The 19,349-nt window shown below is 37.6% G+C and overlaps 2 protein-coding genes across 11 annotated transcripts in view; both read left to right on the forward strand.

Annotated features, from left to right (window-relative positions):
• LOC100005071 (serine/threonine-protein kinase pim-3-like) overlaps positions 1-2,609 on the forward strand; it is a 23,095-nt gene extending 20,486 nt beyond the window's left edge. The window contains exon 9 of the mRNA XM_073949465.1: positions 2,418-2,609. The gene's annotated coding sequence lies outside the window, so the exon portion shown is untranslated. The remainder of the gene's footprint in view (positions 1-2,417) is intronic.
• LOC141375002 (serine/threonine-protein kinase pim-3-like) overlaps positions 1-18,925 on the forward strand; it is a 21,564-nt gene extending 2,639 nt beyond the window's left edge. The window contains exons 2-9 of one of the 10 annotated variants that reach the window (XM_073949458.1): positions 10,216-10,308; positions 10,927-10,971; positions 11,211-11,468; positions 11,586-11,668; positions 11,782-11,832; positions 11,905-12,277; positions 12,402-12,581; positions 14,401-17,779. In XM_073949458.1, coding sequence (XP_073805559.1) covers positions 10,956-10,971; positions 11,211-11,468; positions 11,586-11,668; positions 11,782-11,832; positions 11,905-12,277; positions 12,402-12,581; positions 14,401-14,483 — 1,044 coding nt within the window. In that variant the 5' untranslated portion in view covers positions 10,216-10,308; positions 10,927-10,955 and the 3' untranslated portion in view covers positions 14,484-17,779. Of the gene's footprint in view, positions 1-10,215; positions 10,309-10,687; positions 10,972-11,210; positions 11,469-11,585; positions 11,669-11,781; positions 11,833-11,904; positions 12,278-12,401; positions 12,582-12,653; positions 12,750-12,846; positions 13,095-14,400; positions 18,499-18,735 lie in introns of those variants that run through there. The other 9 variants (XM_073949456.1, XR_012405562.1, XR_012405560.1 and 6 more) reach the window with 9 other exon arrangements.
• Positions 18,926-19,349: the final 424 nt, after the last annotated feature.

The following is a 19,349-nucleotide window of genomic DNA, read 5'->3' on the forward strand; positions in this document are numbered from 1 at the left end:
ATCAGTTCACAACATGAATTAATAAAACACATTCACTTGGTTTACAGCAGTCACATAAATGAAATATAAAAATGTGGAGTGTTTATAATTTTAAAGAAATGTTCACAGATTTTACATTGGCAAGCCCATACTGCCCCTTTAAGCCACTAGTAAAACTAAACAAACCGACGGTACTGATCACTAAAATCTCAGAGTCTCGGAGGCAAGTATATGAACAATGAGAAGCATCTAAACAGCATTACAAAGTAAAAGAAAAGGAACTTGCTATTTGTGCTGCATACTGAGAGATGCAGTAAATGTGTGCAGTAAATTTCTCATCCATCAGAGTCTACAGAAGAACTTTCGCTGTACATCAAGCTTTTGCAGACACTGCATGCATACAAACCAATCTGACCACAAACTCAGCACATGAGCATTTACACACACTAACCAGCCTCTGTCCGGTCCTGTTCATGTCTCATGCACACACGCACTAGGCTGAATGGAAACATTTGTGGTTAACAATAATCGTTTATAACACCCTTCCTTAACAATAATAAATCATATTAATTTTACAACACACAGACAGGACACTTGACCAAAACACGTTGATCATTTAAATATTTGATCAGATTTGATACAGGCTTTTGAATAAGAATAAATTGTAAAATAATGTATCTTATACTGAGGAACAAATTAATTTAGAATTTTTTTTGCTAATTATTGTCTAATGGTAAAACAATTCAAAAAATCAGATCAGTTTAAGAGAACTGCAAACACTTTAAACTAAACATCATTTCACACAGGAAACACACTTCAACATCCTGTCATTCGGACCCTTACAGTAAACCATTTTTAATACATGACAAAAAAAATTATAATGCAATTTAATAGAAAACAGCGTTGTTACTTTACAGGTTAGAGTTTGTCAGCAAATTAAATAATATAATAATAATAATAATAGGAAGAAGAATAACACATTTCTTATATTGTGTCATTTTATTATTGTATATTAATAACCTTGTATCATTGCATTTTACATGGTTAAATGAAAAGACATTTTGCTCACTTTTTTGGAAAGTGTAAGAATGCAGTCAGGGGTGTAAAAAATACTCAACTAGAAATTTTAATTGATTATTGTTGTACTTAAGTATTATTATTTTTTGTGACTATTTGTGCTTTTACTTGGCCACATTGCAAAAAAAAAACTGTACTTAAACGAAAAAATGGGTTACATTTTATTTTTCTTCCACCTATAAAATGAAACACGCACAATTAAAAATGTTAAAATTTTTAAAAAATCACGTTTTCTCAATAAAATGTATAGTTTTGTGTTTGAGAAAACCTGCTAATGACATTTCTTCCAAACAATATGTTATGCATAAAATATTAAAAAGTACCATATACTATCAGATGTGTTTATATTAATTTTAGAAGAGTCAAGATCTTCAGAAGAGTTGAGAAATCAGTATTTGTTGGACACACAACAAATGCTAACATGTTATTCCGACCAATCAACATTTTCTTGTTGTCTAAAGTAAAAATATTTTTGCTCTGAAATTTAATAAGAAACGTTATCAGATCTTAAAAGTATGAAACAAACAAAAACAATTCAAGTGTTCTCTTAACTTTTTCAAAAGCAGTTATCCATTAGTTGAATTAGCTTAGCAGAAGCACAAGACTAAATGCAAATGAAAATCTTTCATTAGAGTTTTATTCTACATTTTCCTCACATTTTTATTTGGTTGATGTACTTTTACAAATTTCTGCTGCATTCTTGCACTTTTAACTGAGTAAAACTTTGTACTTTTACTTAAGAATCATTTTGAGTAATTTTACATCCCTGAATGCACTTCAGTTGTTGTTTTTAAGCTCTATTCATTTTCTGTTCTGACCTGAGCATATGCACTGAAGTCTGAACACTGCACTCGCTTTGTCTTGTGTTGTTTCTTTCTTCTGGTCTTCACATCTAAAGACGCATAGCACACCTCTTCATCTTCACCCTGGAATAAAAAGTACATGACATAATATTCAGGTCTAAACCCTAAGCTGTTTTATTAACTGTTCTCTCCAATTATTCTTTATATATTACCTGTTTAACATTCTATAGCTTTTATCAAACAAACATTTTTCAAAAGCACATCAGATAAATACAGACTGAGTGTCCATAATGAACGTGAGTGTTTGTATTGTTCATACCTCAACTGTATTTCTTCTTTGCAGTTGGACTTTTTGATCTGTTGCAGCATCTAAAACCCAATAACATTAAATCCAGAAATCACTTACATGCAATACTTGAATGGTTTAATTAATAGTGCAGTATAAAACTGTGCATGCAGGCATTACTAATACAAGGTATGCAGACTGAGAAAGGCTGTTGATCTGTATGTTAAAATGTGGTTAAAATATGTGAATTACCTGTAGTTTTCTTGTGACAGAAGCAGTAGACGGAGATGGAAAAGAGGATGGAGAAGAGGAGAACACACAGCGAACACACACCGAACAGCAGATTCCAGCAGAGAACACACTCTGAGACAGCAGGAACAGAACAGGACGTCTCTTTCTCAAGACAAAACAAACACAAATGTATTGATACATTTTGATTAAATGATAGCTTCTTCATTGGTGAAGTGTTGTTGAAGATCTATCTGTACACAATGATGTAATTGATAAATGATCCGATTTTTTTCACACCTGCTACAGAAAGATGAGTTGTTCGATTTCCATATAGGTACAAAGCAGAGATTATGCTTTTTTCACCCTTATTTACCCTATTTTCTGTTTTTACACAGTAGTACAGCCCCAGATCAGAGACACTGATGTTAGCAATATGCAGATCATAAGAACTGCTGGAGATGTTGTGGATTAACCTGAAACGCATATCCAGGTTCCATTTTGTGAAATCTATAATGAGAGAGGGCTGGTTTTTATGAGAACAGGTTCTTATCCATATGATCATGAAACCAGTAGGTGAAGAGAGATCACAGTAGAGAGTGATGTTTTCTCCTGGTCTGACTTTCATCTCCACTTCTTCTCCAGAGATTTTTCTCGGACTGCACAACAAAACAGCTGTAAAGTAACAGTGCAAAGTAACTTTATAAAACAATTATAATACTTGTACCACCATACAGTTATGCATTACTTTATTAACAGTGACATTCACTTAAATAAAATTAAAAATATAATTAGATTTTTTTCTTACACATCAGCAGGATGAGAATAAGTCGTGGTGTCTCCATGTCAGTGAGTGATTGTGAGTAACTGACACTGGTGAGGGTCTTAATGCACACAAACAACTCTTATCTGATTGTCTCACATCAATGGAAACTTTTACATTGGGTTATTGTGTGTATATACAGGGGAAGGACAGTGTTAACCAATCAGGTTTTGTTTTGTTTTTTGCTGTGACATCAGGTGATTTGTAGCATCTGATTGGTTCACAAATAGAGACATCATCAAATCATCATCATCAAGCAGATACAGTGTGGAGGTCAAATATAATCTTTTGAATGACAGATCAGTGCAGCATCACAAAAACTTACTTCACACACAAACGTGTGATTAACACTTCAATTGGAGGCCCTAGCCACAAATAATATAATAATTGCACAGAGAAATGATTTTGTTTCAATCACATTCATAGGAGTTAAATATAATGACAGGCAATTTACATAAAAGAGCAACATAACTGATGTGGATGCTAATACAGTATAGTTACTATTAGAGTTATCTTTATAGTTATCATTCTTTGTTTTGATGACACTCAATTCAGTAGCATGTCAACATGACTGTCAAAACAGGAAATCGCAGCTTTAGACCACTGAGAGCCAACACCTTTGTTACAGATCCTTCACAGCTCTAAGTTTATCACTGACCAAAAGTATTTCCTTTAGTTGTTGTTTAGTTTCATATGCTGGTTACGGTGCACATATCTGCACAGGAAGCTTGCTTTAATAACTGTGTTAGTGTTACTACAAAAATATAGCTGTATATGTTTTTGGTTTTGTCTTCCTTATTATCTCAAACACATTTCTGAAATGGTTCAGGAATAATGTGATAAGAACTATAAGTCTGAAGCCGTGATCACACAGCCCCATAGACTTCCATTCATACATATGCAAAGGCAGCAGACCAAGAATGCAACCTGAGCGAGACCATCAGAGAATCAAAACATGACCTCTCTGTACAGAAATTTGAAATATGGGGCAATAGTGAGCAATAGCAAACTCCACACAGAAAGGCCTCCTGGTGCAGCCGGGACTCAAACTAGCGAATGTGCTGTGAGGTGAAAGCGCAAACCACTGAGCCTCCAAGCTATCCCTTGTCACAATCACCAGCGATCGTGACTCCTAAGATCACTGGATCTCATTTACAATAACTTAAATTACTACAATTCCGCCATTTCTGGACTACATTTTCATACATGCACTCCGCTCACAGACACACATGCTTCCTCATTCTGCCTGATTACACTTGCACCACCTGAGGATTGTCAAAGACTGATTACACACACTATTTAAGCAGCACACATACTCATTCACATTGCTGAGTCTTGTTATCTGTAAACTAGCACTACACTATGGATCCAGCATTAATTAAAATCATGTGCCTGCGTCAGTGAGCACGGTCAATTGAAGAATATGTGGATGACTTTATTAATCTGGCACATTTAACATCACTGGATGAGGTATGCCTGATGATATTTTTTCATGGTGAGCTATCTGAGCCATTATATTCAAAGATGTCATTAAATGATCCTCAATGTTACAGTGTACAGCAAGACCAGATGACAACAGGGCTTGCTGTAAACCCCACTGAAACATTTATGCTGGCATCACTATCACTCCTGTCTCCTGAACATCAGTTACCTGACAAGATGGCCGCCTCCAGTCCTTCAACTCACGAGATGGCCGCCTGTCCTGAGTCTGTTCCTTTTACCGAAGGGCCATCGCCAGAGCCGCTACTGCTGACTCCCCCAAAGCTGCCAGAGTCGACGCCGCCGCCGCCAGAGCTGGCAGAGTCGACGTTACCACTAGAGCCACTACTGCTAGTACAGCCAGAGCCACCGCCACTGCCAGAGCCACTGTTGCCAGTACTCCCAGAGCTGCCATCACCTGAGCTCCCTAAATGGCTGCCGCCTGAGCTTCCTGAATGGCCACCTCCACCACCTGAGCTTCCTGAATGGCTGCTGCTGCCTGAGCTTCCTGATTGGCTGCCGCCTGAGCTTCCTGAATGGTCGCCCCCGCAGTCTCATGATTCAGGGCCACCGCAGCTCCCCCCTCCAGGTCCTCCGCAGCTCCACGCTCCAGGCCCGCCTCAGCTATGTGTTTCAGGAACGCCCCCGCTGCATGGTCCTGGCCCTCCAACCCTCCCCCTGTTCTGCCTCCGCTCCACCTCCCGCCTGAGCATTATTAGGACCGTCTGAAGCCACTTGTTAGTGGGGGGGTTCTGTCACAATCACCAGCGATCTTAACTCCTAAGATCACTGGATCTCATTTACAGTATCTTATGGACTACAATTCTGCCATTTCTGGACTACATTTTCATACATGCACTCTGCTCACAGACACACATGCTTCCTCACTCTAACACTTGCACCACCTGAGGATTGTCAAAGACTGATTACACACACTATTTAAGCAGCACACATACTCATTCACATTGCTGAGTCTTGTCATCTGTAAAGTAGCACTACAACGCATTTTCCTAGTCTTGCTTTCCTGTGTTTTGACCTTAGCCTAGTTTGTCTTTTTGTCTTAGTCTGCCGCCTGCCTTACGACCTTTCGCCTGTTATTTGTCTACGATTCTGGACTGCCTCTATACATCTGTTTGCATCAGTGTTGACCATTGCTTGCCTGACCACTGAATAAACCTGCATGTGGATTCTACTTCAGTTGTCTTTGTCACTCTCCATGTTACACCCCAACACCATCATTTATGGCAAAATGACCTAGGCAAAATGACACAGGTTGCCCCCTAAACCTAATAACTGGTTGGACCACCCTTAACAGCAACTCCAACTAAGCATTTTTTGATAACTTGCAATGAATTTGTTACAGCGGTTTGTTATCTTTGCAGAACTGTTTTAATTCAGCCACATTGGAGGGTTTCGAGCATAAACTGCATTTTTAAGCACATGCACTACATTTCAGTTGGATTCAGGCCCGAACTTTGACTAGGCTACATCAGATGTGAAGTTGCTGGTGTGCTTTAGTTCATTGTCCTGCAGCAGAACTCAAGTTCACTTCAGCTTGAGATCACTAACAGATGGCCAGACAATCTCTTTAAGGATATTTTAGTACACAACCGAATTCATGGTTCTGTTTATCACAGCAAGTCTTCCAGGTCATAAAGCATCAAAACAGCTCCACACCATCACGCTATCACCACCACATTTTCCTGTTAGTATGGTGCTCTTTTTGTGAAATTTGCTGCTATTTTTATGTAACACATAATGGGACACACCTTACAAAAAGTTAATTTTTTTCTTGTCAGTCCACAGAGAACTTTTCTAAAAGTCTTGGGAATCATCAAGATGTTTTCTGGGAAAACTGAGACAAACCTTTATATTCTTTTTGCTCAGCAGTGGTTTTCGTCTTCAAACTCTGCAATGCAAACATTTTTGCAGTCTCTTTCTTATGCCGGAGTCATGAACATTCACCTTAACTGAGGGAAGAGGCCTACAGTTCTTTGATGTTGTTGTGGGGTCTTTTGAGACATCTTGGATGAGTTGTCGCTTCTCTATTGGGGTCATTTTGGTCAGCCGTCTACTCCTGGGAAGGTTCGTTACAGTTCCATGTTTGCTATATGTAGACACTGACTCTCACTGTGGTTCACTGCAGTCCCAAAACTTTCGAAATCTATAACCTTTTCCAGACGGATAGATGTCATTTCATTTCTTTAACATTTGTTTTTGGATCTTGGCATGATGTCTAGCTTTTGAGTATCTTTTGGTTTCCCTCTCTTTGTCAAGAAGCTCCTATTAAAGTGATTTCTTGATTGCAAACAAGTGTGGCAGTAATCTAGCCTGGATGTGGCAAGAGAAACTGAACTCGGCTGTGATAAACCCCAGTTAAGTTATGTTTTAACAGCAGGCACCTTGTTCTTACAGCTCTTGGTCCTGTCCCCCTTGCCACACAGACATTTCTTAAAAAACTGAGCAAGTGTCCATAATGGACATGAGTGTTCGTATTGTTCATACCTCGACTGTTTTTGTACATTGCTGCGTGTCTATTTGATGTTGCAGCAATCAAAGTTCATCAAATCTGTTTCATAAGTATTTTATTATGTTGTGTTCAGACAAAGATGTCCCAAAGTAAGACTGCAGGCTGTTGATCTGTATATTAAACTGTGGAAATGTAAAAGATGAGTTTGAATTTGTGTGCAAATGTAACTTCTGTTTATCTTATTGACAGATGTGTTATTGACATTATGTGTAGTATTAAATAAGCTGTGTTCACACAATTAATATTATTATTTACACATCCACACACTAAAAACACCACTTATTGGATTAACAATTATTTTAAATTAAGGGGTTGCAAACTATTTATTTAGGCTGAATTTAAACAAACATATGAAGTTGACCATTGCTAAATTTAATTTGTTTGTTTGTAAATTCAGCTCATATAAATTCATTCATTTATTTTCCTTTTCAGCTTAGTCCCTGTATTAAACAGGGGTCGTCACAGCAGAACGAACCGCCAACTTCACCAGCACATGTTATTACCCGGTGGATGCCCTTCTAGCCGCAACCAAGCATTGGGAAACACCCATGCACTCTTGCATTCACACACATACACTATGGACATTTTAGCTTACACAATTCACAAATCAGCAACCTTCTTGCTTTGAGGTAACAGCGATTTGCACTGCGCCACCGTGTCGCCTCTCATATAAAAAGTTTGCAACAATTTTGCCAAAATCATTTTTTCTGTGCACCACATATAAAACATTAACAACACAGTTAACAACACTGACGGCCATCTTGCAATCTAATGAATCCTCTGATACTTTAAAGCTTTTAAGCATTTAAATGTGTATAGTGAAAGAATATTGTATGAATGCTAATATAGCTAGTTATCAATACAGTTATCTCCATTAGCTTTCTTTATATGATCAAGAACTAATTCAGCAAAAACAACATCAAAACAGGAAACTAAAGCTTATATTTAGAGCACTGAGAGAAAACACTGCAAGTATGCAGCACTTATATATATAGTAGAGCTAATAATTTAGCACATTTCCATCATTAGAGGTTATGCAGAGACAATGTTTTTAAGTTCATTCCTTTTAAAAGAAATGGTCTGCATGCCTTGTTAATCAAAACAGAGCTCACTGACAAAACTACCTCACTGTCTATTAAACCAGCAGCAAAGTGTATTAATTTGTGAAGATTACCTGTAGTTTTCTTCTGACAGAGGCAGTAGACACAGATGCAGAAGAGGAGAACACACAGCGAACACACACTGACCAGCAGATTCCAGCAGAAAACACACTCTGAGACAGCAGGAGGACTGGAGGTGCTGTTCAAGAGCTCAGAACAGGACGTCTCTTTCTCAAGATGAAACAAACACAAATGAATCAATGAATGTTCATTAAAATATGTTTGTTCTGTTTGTCTTGCTTCCTGGAAAGCTCCAGAAACTACATAATCAGAGACAAAACAACTAGCAGAAGTTATTTCTTACCGGCAAAAGAGAGACGTGATGTTCTGTTTCCATTTTACTACACTGCAGATCCAGAAATGACGCCTCTTTCATCCTTATTGATAGAGTTTTAACATTTGCACAGTAGTACAGCCCCATATCAGAGACACTGATGTTAGTAAAGTTTAGATCATGGGAATCGAATCTCAGAGCAGTTCAAGTATAATTATACTTACACATGAGTGCGATGAGAGTAAGTTGTGGCCTCTCCATCGAGTGATTGTGAATTACTGACACTGCTGAGGGTCTTTATGATTGGTTCACGTCAATGGAAAGTTTTACTTAAAAACATCCTGCGTCAGGAGGGTTTGGCTTTCCATTTGGGTTATTATTTGATGTACAATGAACAGTGAAATATAGTGTTGACCAATCTCAGCTGTCTTAAAAATGGCTTTGTCTTTGTGATCAGGCACTTGATTAACTCATGAAATAAAAGAAGTCAACAGGAAATAAAAATACTGCTCAAACCTTTCATCAGTAAACAGAGACAGATTTAGCTTGTATGAACACAGATAGAGTCGCATCAGAAATGTTTGATTATAATCACTAAAATATGTCTGTTGAACTGAAATGAAATAATATAATTGATCTTTTTCTATGTGTTGCTGCTGTAATTGAGGGTTTTTATGTTTGTTTTGTTAATAGGTCAAAACTGGAAGCGATGAAGGAACAGCATCTGAACATGTCAAAACAGGAAACCCACAAGCCCCGTTCAGAGCCTGTACAGTTCATCCTCTTCACATTAGCGTTTACACTTCACTGATCTGATAAGATCTCTTAGATCATTGACACAAAGCACAGATTTTCCATATATAAAAATGTTTAATTAGTAATCACTACTGATGGGTTAGATTTTCAATATTCAACATTGTTCAGTAATTATTCAGCAGTAATTAAACATCTCTGTAGCATTTCCTCCTGCAGATGTGGTTCAGTCAGTTCAGCACTGCAGGGAGCTGTCCATTGTGCTGAATTTACTCCACACTAAACTCTCTTCTCACATTAAATTCATTATAAGTGTCTGATCAGTGAACAGGATACTGTCATTTCTCAACAACTAAAGAAGGTCTAATGTAGAAATTAAAAGATAATAGGAAATACAGCAGATGGATTTGCTTTATGAAAGGAAATTTTGTTGAATGATTATTACAATTTGGTTTAAATGTTGAATGTTGCACTCGTATATGTTGCATTGCTCTGCTCTTCTTTGAATAAATCAAACCTCAGTTGTGTGCTGTTTACACTGTCTCTGATTCATGGCACGTGTTTTAATAAATCAGACTTTTGCATCTTCAGTTTCTCATCAATTCCAAGTCATGAAAATAATAAAAGCAACATTTACAGCTGCAGCGTGCACTAAATATTTTCTTACTTTTCTTATTTCTGTTTTTGTCTAACCACAGTTTATCTCATGCATTGATGTGTGTATTGAGCATGCAAGATCACCAGCTTGACCACAAACAGTTTTAGGACATTCAGTCTGTTGCATGCCTGAATAAAAACACTTGTGGTTTGTGTTCTCGCCTAGCTTTTCACAGCAACTGCAACATCACTGCACCAGGAGCGTCAGTAAAGACCAAGAAGAAGAAGAAGAAACACAGCACTGAGCCTGAAAGCTGATGTACTGTAGGCTGCAAGCAGAATCCTTTATGACCCAGAGATAATTTAATATAAAAAATGTATATCAATATAATAAATGAATCATATTATTAATCATATTATTCATTTTATAAATAATTTTTAACTACATTCAAAAAATAGAAACCTGTTTACCTTTAATATGTTTACTTTAATTAACTTTGATATATTTTTACTACTGTAAACTGGTGTATAAAATCAGGCCGCTTCAATGCACACTTTGCACCCTTAACAGAAGTTCAGAAGCTCAAATCACATCAAATCATCGTGATTCAGATTGGCGATTCAAATTGTGGTTGCTATAGCAACGCGTGTTATGATTTGACTCCATATATAAACACCGAGACTCGCCGCTATCTGTTGATTGAGGAGAGGCGAATTTCTGAGACATTTGCTGAGGATTACTGTGCTGATACTGCGATTCTTCAAGGAGACCAGAGAATTTCTGACAGAAGACTTTTATTTTACAAGGAGATCGACGCTCAGAGCTGAAATTATTCCTTTTGACACGTTTTGTTGCTCTTTTGTTGTGTTTATTTTGATTTTGATCTTGTTTTTATTGACATTTTTATTGATATTTGATCTTTGTTCTTGTTTTCAGGTTTGCTGGAGTTTGGAGGAGTTTGTCAGATGGGTGAAAACCGCAGTGAGTGATTTAGTTTTTATTTGTTTATGATCAATCATGATATGATGTTGTGTAATGTTTGGGGAAATGTGATGTAAATAAACTGGTACAAATGAACCCATTTCAACACAACTGTTCCCCGATATAAGTGATCAGATGTCTTTTATTCTCTGTAGATGCAGCTACTAAAGTTAATTGTTGATTAATTCTTATAATCTTATGATAAACGTGATATGTTGTTGTTGTTGTCGTTGTCTCAGGCCGCTCCAGATCCAGGAGTTCTGCTTTCATCCAGGCAGCTGTTCAGGACGTCAGGACACATGATGGTGATGGTGAAACCCAGACCGTGAGCCAAGAGCTTGATGGATTTCTCGCACCTCTGCCTTCCCTGTTGGCCAAATCTGTGTCCACAGATCAGGGTAACAGGAAGAGGAAGCGGCAGAGCGGCAGCCAGCAAACACCAGAAGATGAACGTCCGTCCACCTCATCTAGAAGAGCTCTCAAACGCTCTCGCAGAGGTCAGAATGGCTTATTGAAGAAGTGATGATGATGTTTCAGTAATGCTCTTTTACAGTTTTCTCTACTGCTGCATGTTTTCTTTGAACACACATTTCTACTGCTCCTCTGTGTTGCAGACGCGTATGCAAAGGGCCCACTGCTGGGAGACGGTGGATTTGGCTCTGTGTTTGCTGGGATGCGCAGGTCTGATGGACTGCCAGTAAGTCGTTTTCTCCGCTCTTCATTCAAACAGCCTTTAGAAATCCTGATCTCAGTAAATGTGATGTGTGAGGATCAGGCAGGTGTGATTTATTATGCTTTATCTGTCTACAGGTCGCCATCAAGTATGTGTCTAAAGAGCGGACACAGAGGAGACTGAGAGTTGTGAGTTCAGTGTGAACCTGTTGTTGTGTTTGATGTTTCATTGGGTTCTGAATCCAATCGTTTGTCCTGCAGGAAGGTCAGGGTCGGCTGCCGCTGGAGGTGGCACTGATGACCCGCGTCAATTCAGCTCCTGCCTGCCCCAACGTCCTGCAGCTGCTAGACTGGTTTGACCGTCCCAGACGCTACATCCTGATCCTGGAGCGTCCGGATCCCTGCCAAGACCTCCAGAGCTACTGTGAGGAGAACGACTGTCTGGATGAGGGTCTGGCCAAGAAAGTGCTGGTGCAGCTGATCGCGGCTCTGAAACACTGCGAGAGCCGCGGAGTCCTGCACCGGGACGTCAAGCCAGAGAACCTGCTGATCTCCACAGAGTCCCAGGACATCAAGCTGCTGGACTTCGGCTGTGGAGATCTGCTCAAGCGCTCGGCCTACAAATACTTCGCAGGTGGGTTTGTGTTGCAGAAGGAAACACTCTGTGGATGTTTGTGAGCTTTTGATGATCCACCAAAGGGAATTTGTGTGTGCTGGAGTGTTTTGAACGGGTGTTTGTGTCTCCTTGTGTCTCTCAGGAACTATTCAATACGCTCCACCTGAGTGGTTCTGCAGACAGCGCTACCATGCGGGTCCAGCTACGGTGTGGTCAGTAGGAGTGACCCTCTTCAACATCCTGTGCAACCGTTTCCCCTTCGGAGGCTCACTGAGGGTCACGTCCAGGAGCAAACTGACCTTCCCCATAACTCTGTCAACAGGTAAGAGACTCACTGAGAGATCAGCAGAAGTGTGTTGCTCTGTGTTTCTGAACACGGTGTTGTGTGTATCAGAGTGCCGTCAGCTGATTGGCTGGTGTCTCAGTCCAGCGGCGGCTGATCGGCCCAGTTTGGACGATATTGAGCGCCATCCCTGGTTACAGTGAACAGGTGGCCAGTGACTTGACACTTATCTGAGTGACGCACTCATGGCTTTGATTGTGTTGTTAGGGTCAGTCTGGATTAATGATCTTAATGATTTGTGTAGGGTGAGCAGGAGTCACACAGGAAGTGCAGAGAACTGCTTCCTGATCACCTGCAGAATGAGGAGTGGGCATTAACTAATGGCCGACTCACCCAGGGCCGGGGCCCCTTTACCTGCACTAAGCCACCGCTTCAGATGAATTTAATGTTAATAGGGATTTTAATAATAAACGTATTATTTAGACAAATAATCCAGGTGTAGTGTCTTCCTAGAGTGACTGGAGAGAGCTCAAATAAAGGGAGAGTTCACACAGAAATCCAGATTTACTCACTGTTTACTCAAACTCAAGCGTTTTCAAATCTTTAAGAGTTTCTTGTTTTCTGTTTTGCACAAAATAAAATGTTTTGAAGAAGCTGAAAACCTGTAACCGTTGACTTTCATAGTAGCAAAAACAAACAAGTCAATGGGTACAGCTTTTCAGCTTTCTTCAAAATATCTTCTTTTGTATTGAACAGAATAAAGAAACTCAAACAGGTTTGGAGCAAGTGAAAGGGAGTTAATGATACAGAATTGTTATTTTGGGGTGAACTATCCATTTAAGTCCTCTTAATGGAGGTTTTCATAATGGTTTTAAAATGAAGATTGCAGCTCTACTGACTGAGGCTAAAGGTGTGATGAAATATTGTTTTGGTTGTTATTCCATGAAATGATCTTATAGATCTATGATATATAAGTTTTGGTGGAGTTGTTGTGGTAATTTGCCCACAGTAGCAGTAAAACCTCTGAAATGGTGTACACATCTGATGATCTAAGACCTAGTTTTTTGTTTTTTTAATATTAGGAATGTTCAGAGCTCTGTTAGATGTACATTTGCATTCTACATTTCTGTTGTTGTAGCAGGGAGATGTTTGTTTTGTGGCATGAAAAGAGTTTAAGAACTTCAGTTTTAGCTGGGAGTACTACTGCATATGCACTCATGTGATTGGCTTAAATTATATTAAACTGAGAGACCCAGAAACAACACTGAGTCCTTTCTGAGACTGCAAGTCAAATATTCTGAAAAAAACATTTAACCTTTCTTAAATGTATTTACATTTTTAATCATTAAAAACTTACAATATTAGAATCAATGAAAATAGGATGCAGATGCCAGAACATTGTCATTAACACTCCTTTGAATCATATTTCTACTAAAGAACAATGACTTTAGTTTACTCTACTTTACATTCTGCTGGTTCTGACATCAGAATAAATACTGAAGTCTGAACTCTGAGCCTTTTTCATTCCTCTGCCTTTGTTGCTGTGTGGAAGGCATGTCTAATGAAGCATAACACACTTCTTCACCAGCCTGAAACAGAATATATTTAATTAAAATAATAAACAAATAAATAAACAAATAAATATATTACATTATATTGATGTAATTTATGTTGCTGCTAAACTATTGCGAATAATATATATTAAAATTATTCTCAAAATGTGCTCATACCTCAACATGTCTGTTCTCAGCCCCAGAACCTACAGAAACTTAACAAAAGATAAGAATAATTTACATTTTATAATTTGAGATATACATTTTTTACGAATAGCTGATGACCTGTAGTTTTCTTCTGACAGAGGCAGTAGACGCAGATGGAGAAGAGGAGAACACACACCGAACACACACTGAACAGCAGATTCCAGCAGAAAACACACTCTGATGCAGGTGATGTGGAGGTGCTGTTAAACCGTTCAGCACAAGGAGACTCTTGCTCTAAAATGAACAACAGGCCATTATTAAAGTGAATATATATTTAGTTATTATATTCATTTTATTTTATCTTAACTGATTACACACAATAATGAAAAATATGAGTTTAACACGGATGAATTTGCTAAAAGTGGTTGGAAAATCAGAAGTTAAAGATTCTAATATTAAATACACTATAAATCATCGTTTTACAAAATATAATGAATTTGCTGTTAATTTAATTTAAAGTATTATTAGAAACTAAGATACACTTTAAAAACTAATTATAAACACTTATTTTACTAATATACTTTATTAAATATACATTATTTCTGTATTTGAAGTCGGACTATGGCTGCAGGATTGTGTTGCTTAATTATTTGCAGGACTTTGCATTAATTATCGATAAAATTCATTCGAATAATATTGAAATAATAAAACTTTAGGTAAACATGTAAACTTATCATTAAAGCACAGCTATATTATGAAGAGATAAACTATAATTGACACTAATATTCGCTGTAATCCATAATCATCAAAATGAACTGAAATAAACACTTGAAATAAATTATTCTGAGTGTAATGAATGATTAAATAATTCCCCAGCACGGTTTAATTGAGAAAATATCTTTTGCAACACATTTTTAAACATAATATGTTAAATAAATAATCTCTAATAACTCATGACTCAATATTTTAATAGTTATTTTACAAGACACTAGTATTCAGCTTAAAGTGCAGTTTAAAGGCTCACTGGGTTAATTAGGTTAACTAAAGTTAGTTTAATTTAGGCAAATCATAGGACAACAGTGTTTGGTTCTGTAGCCAAAAAAAAAAAAAAAAAAAAAATCTTACAGGGCTAATAATAATGTGCTTAATTTTTTGTTTGTTTTTATCAAAAACTGTTTTCACTTCAGCCAAACTGAAAAATAAACTTCACTGATCTGATAAGATCTCTTAGATCATTGTCACAAAGCACAGATTTTCCATTAGGCTTTCTTTAGTCTTGTGTATTGATTAATGTAAATAAATTAAAAATTGTAAATTAATTATAAATAGCTCTAAACCAGCTACGTGTATGCTGGACTCAATTCCAACAAAATTACTGAAAGAGCTGTTACCTGCTATAGGAGAACCTCTTCTTAACATTATCAACTCTTCTTTATCTATAGGCCATGTTCCAAACTCTTACAAGCTAGCTGTTATTAAGCCTATTATTAAGAAACCGCAACTAGACACCAACAACTTAGCTAACTATAGGCCTATTTCTAATCTTCCATTTATGTCTAAAATACTAGAAAAAGTTGTTTCCACTCAATTATGCTCTTATCTGCAGACGAACAATATTTTTGAAGTGTTTCAGTCAGGTTTCAGGGCTCACCACAGTACAGAAACCGCCTTAGTGAAAATAACCAACGATTTACTCTTAGCTGCTGACCGAGGGTGCGTCTCGCTATTAGTTTTACTCGATCTTAGTGCGGCATTTGATACCATTGACCACAATATCCTCATAAATCGTTTAAAGTCTACAGGTGTCCAGGGACAGGCTCTACAATGGTTTAAGTCATACTTAACTGACCGCTACCAGTTTGTAAATCTTAATGGACAGCCTTCACAAATCTGCCCAGTAAAGTATGGGGTTCCTCAAGGATCAGTTTTAGGCCCTTTACTGTTTACAATTTACATGCTACCTATGGGAGACATTATTAGAAGACATGGGATCAGCTTTCACTGCTATGCAGATGATACTCAATTATATATTTCCACTAAACCTGACGAGACGTCTGAACTTTCTAAACTAACTGAGTGTATCAAAGACATCAAAGACTGGATGACCAACAATTTTCTTCTCTTAAACTCAGACAAAACAGAATTATTACTTATTGGGCCTAAATCTTGCACACAGCAGATCTCGCAACTCAATTTACAATTAGAGGGATACAAAGTTAGCTTTAGCTCTACTATAAAAGATTTGGGTGTCATATTAGACAGCAATCTAACTTTTAAAAACCATATATCCCATGTCACAAAAACTGCCTTCTTTCATCTGAGAAATATCGCTAAATTACGAAATATGCTATCCATCTCAGATGCAGAAAAGCTAGTCCATGCTTTTATGACTTCGAGACTGGATTACTGTAATGCTCTATTTGCTGGCTGCCCAGCATCCTCTATTAACAAACTTCAATTAGTACAAAATGCAGCAGCCAGAGTTCTGACCAGGTCCAGAAAATATGATCATATAACCCCAATTTTATCCTCCTTACACTGGCTGCCTGTTAAATTTCGTATTGAATTTAAAATATTACTTCTCACCTATAAAGCTCTAAATAATCTAGCTCCTGTTTATCTAACCAACCTTCTGTCTCGCTACGAACCAACTCGCTCCTTAAGATCTCAAAATTCAGGGCTTCTGGTAGTACCTAGAATAGCAAAATCAAGTAAAGGAGGTCGAGCCTTCTCTTTCATGGCTCCTACACTCTGGAATAGCCTTCCTGGTAATGTCCGAGGCTCAGACACACTCTCCCAGTTCAAAACTAGATTAAAGACCTATCTGTTTAGTAAAGCATACACTCAGTGCATCACCTAGCGGGTTCCACACTGGCTTCTACATCTTGCTTATATACACTATGAACAGCAGCTACGCTAATTATTCTCTTTATTCTCTATTTTCACCTGGGGATACTCATCCCGAGGTCCTCAGATTAGGCGGAGTCACTGATTGGATCCAAGACCAGCGACGTGATGATCCCAAGGATTCCATATCCGGGACCAGGCCATATCCTGAGCTGCTGCTGCGCTGATGGTCGTGGGGAGTGGAGAACATGAGTCTGATTCCAGCGACGCTCCAGGGACAGACGAGTCTTCATTGAGGCCATCTTCCGCATAAACCACGGCGAATGAATTTCTGCACAAGACTTTTGGCCAGCGGAGAAATTAAAATGGTCGTGCCCAACTGAGTCTGGTTCTCTCAAGGTTTTTTTTCTTCACTCCCATCAGGTGAAGTTTTTTTTCCCTCTCCGCTGTCGCCACTGCCTCGCATGGTTCAGGATTGGTAGAGCTACGCATCGATGAATTTGCTCTTCAGTGTTTGAACTCTCAGTAATGATTAAATCACACTGAACAGAGCTAAACTGAACTGAACTGAACTTAAACACTAAAACCTGAACCACACTGTTCCAGTTACTATGACCATTTATGTGAAGCTGCTTTGACACAATCTACATTGTAAAAGCGCTATACAAATAAAGCTGAATTGAATTGAATTGAATTAATGTGCGCGAGGGCAACTATTGGTTTAATGAGGGAGTTTTCTGAGAGATGAAGAGCTGTAAAGTGAGTGTTCAATTACAAAAAGAAATGATTATACAAACTCAGTGTTTCCTTTTATTAACATTGACAAAACCGTATTACTTTAAAAGAAATATGATTATCAAAGCATGTCTTAGAGCGAATAAGCCCAACAGGATTTTTATATAATCGCCTTTTACCTTAATTTATATATAAAATAAATGTTTAATTAGTAATCACTACTGATGGGTTAGATTTTCAATATTCAATATTGTTCAGTAATTATTCAGCAGTAATTAAACATCTCTGTAGCATTTCCTCCTGCAGATGTGGTTCAGTCAGTTCAGCACTGCAGGGAGCTGTCCATTGTGCTGAATTTACTCCACACTAAACTCTCTTCTCACATTAAATTCATTATAAGTGTCTGATCAGTGAACAGGATACTGTCATTTCTCAACAACTAAAGAAGGTCTAATGTAGAAATTAAAAGATAATAGGAAATACAAACAGATGGATTTGCTTTATGAAAGGAAATTTTGTTGAATGATTATTACAATTTGGTTTAAATGTTGAATGTTGCACTCGTATATGTTGCATTGCTCTGCTCTTCTTTAAATAAATCAAACCTCAGTTGTGTGCTGTTTACACTGTCTCTGATTCATGGCACGTGTTTTAATAAATCAGACTTTTGCATCTTCAGTTTCTCATCAATTCCAAGTCATGAAAATAATAAAAGCAACATTTACAGCTGCAGCGTGCACTAAATATTTTCTTACTTTTCTTATTTCTGTTTTTGTCTAACCACAGTTTATCTCATGCATTGATGTGTGTATTGAGCATGCAAGATCACCAGCTTGACCACAAACAGTTTTAGGACATTCAGTCTGTTGCATGCCTGAATAAAAACACTTGTGGTTTGTGTTCTCGCCTAGCTTTTCACAGCAACTGCAACATCACTGCACCAGGAGCGTCAGTAAAGACCAAGAAGAAGAAGAAGAAACACAGCACTGAGCCTGAAAGCTGATGTACTGTAGGCTGCAAGCAGAATCCTTTATGACCCAGAGATAATTTAATATGAAAAATGTATATCAATATAATAAATGAATCATATTATTAATCATATTATTCATTTTATAAATAATTTTTAACTATATTCAAAAAATAGAAACCTGTTTACCTTTAATATGTTTACTTTAATTAACTTTGATATATTTTTACTACTGTAAACTGGTGTATAAAATCAGGCCGCTTCAATGCAGACTTTGCACCCTTAACAGAAGTTCAGAAGCTCAAATCACATCAAATCATCAAACGTAATGACAAACGAGAGATGTTTTTCTGAATAAAATACAATCTTTTTTTGTTTTAATATAAATGAACAAGGCTAGATAGGTTAGGAAAATTCTAGCAAACGTATAAGCTAATTGTCATTACAGACCTTGTGATAGTAATTTAGCTTATTGAAAGCTGTATATTAGTGATGAAAACAGCTATTTAGATTCATACAAACAGAAATAATGTATTTATAAACTTGCACCTTTCTGCT

Source organism: Danio rerio, chromosome 1 (assembly GCF_049306965.1).
Source record: "Danio rerio strain Tuebingen ecotype United States chromosome 1, GRCz12tu, whole genome shotgun sequence".
Taxonomy (NCBI): Eukaryota; Metazoa; Chordata; class Actinopteri; order Cypriniformes; family Danionidae; genus Danio; species Danio rerio.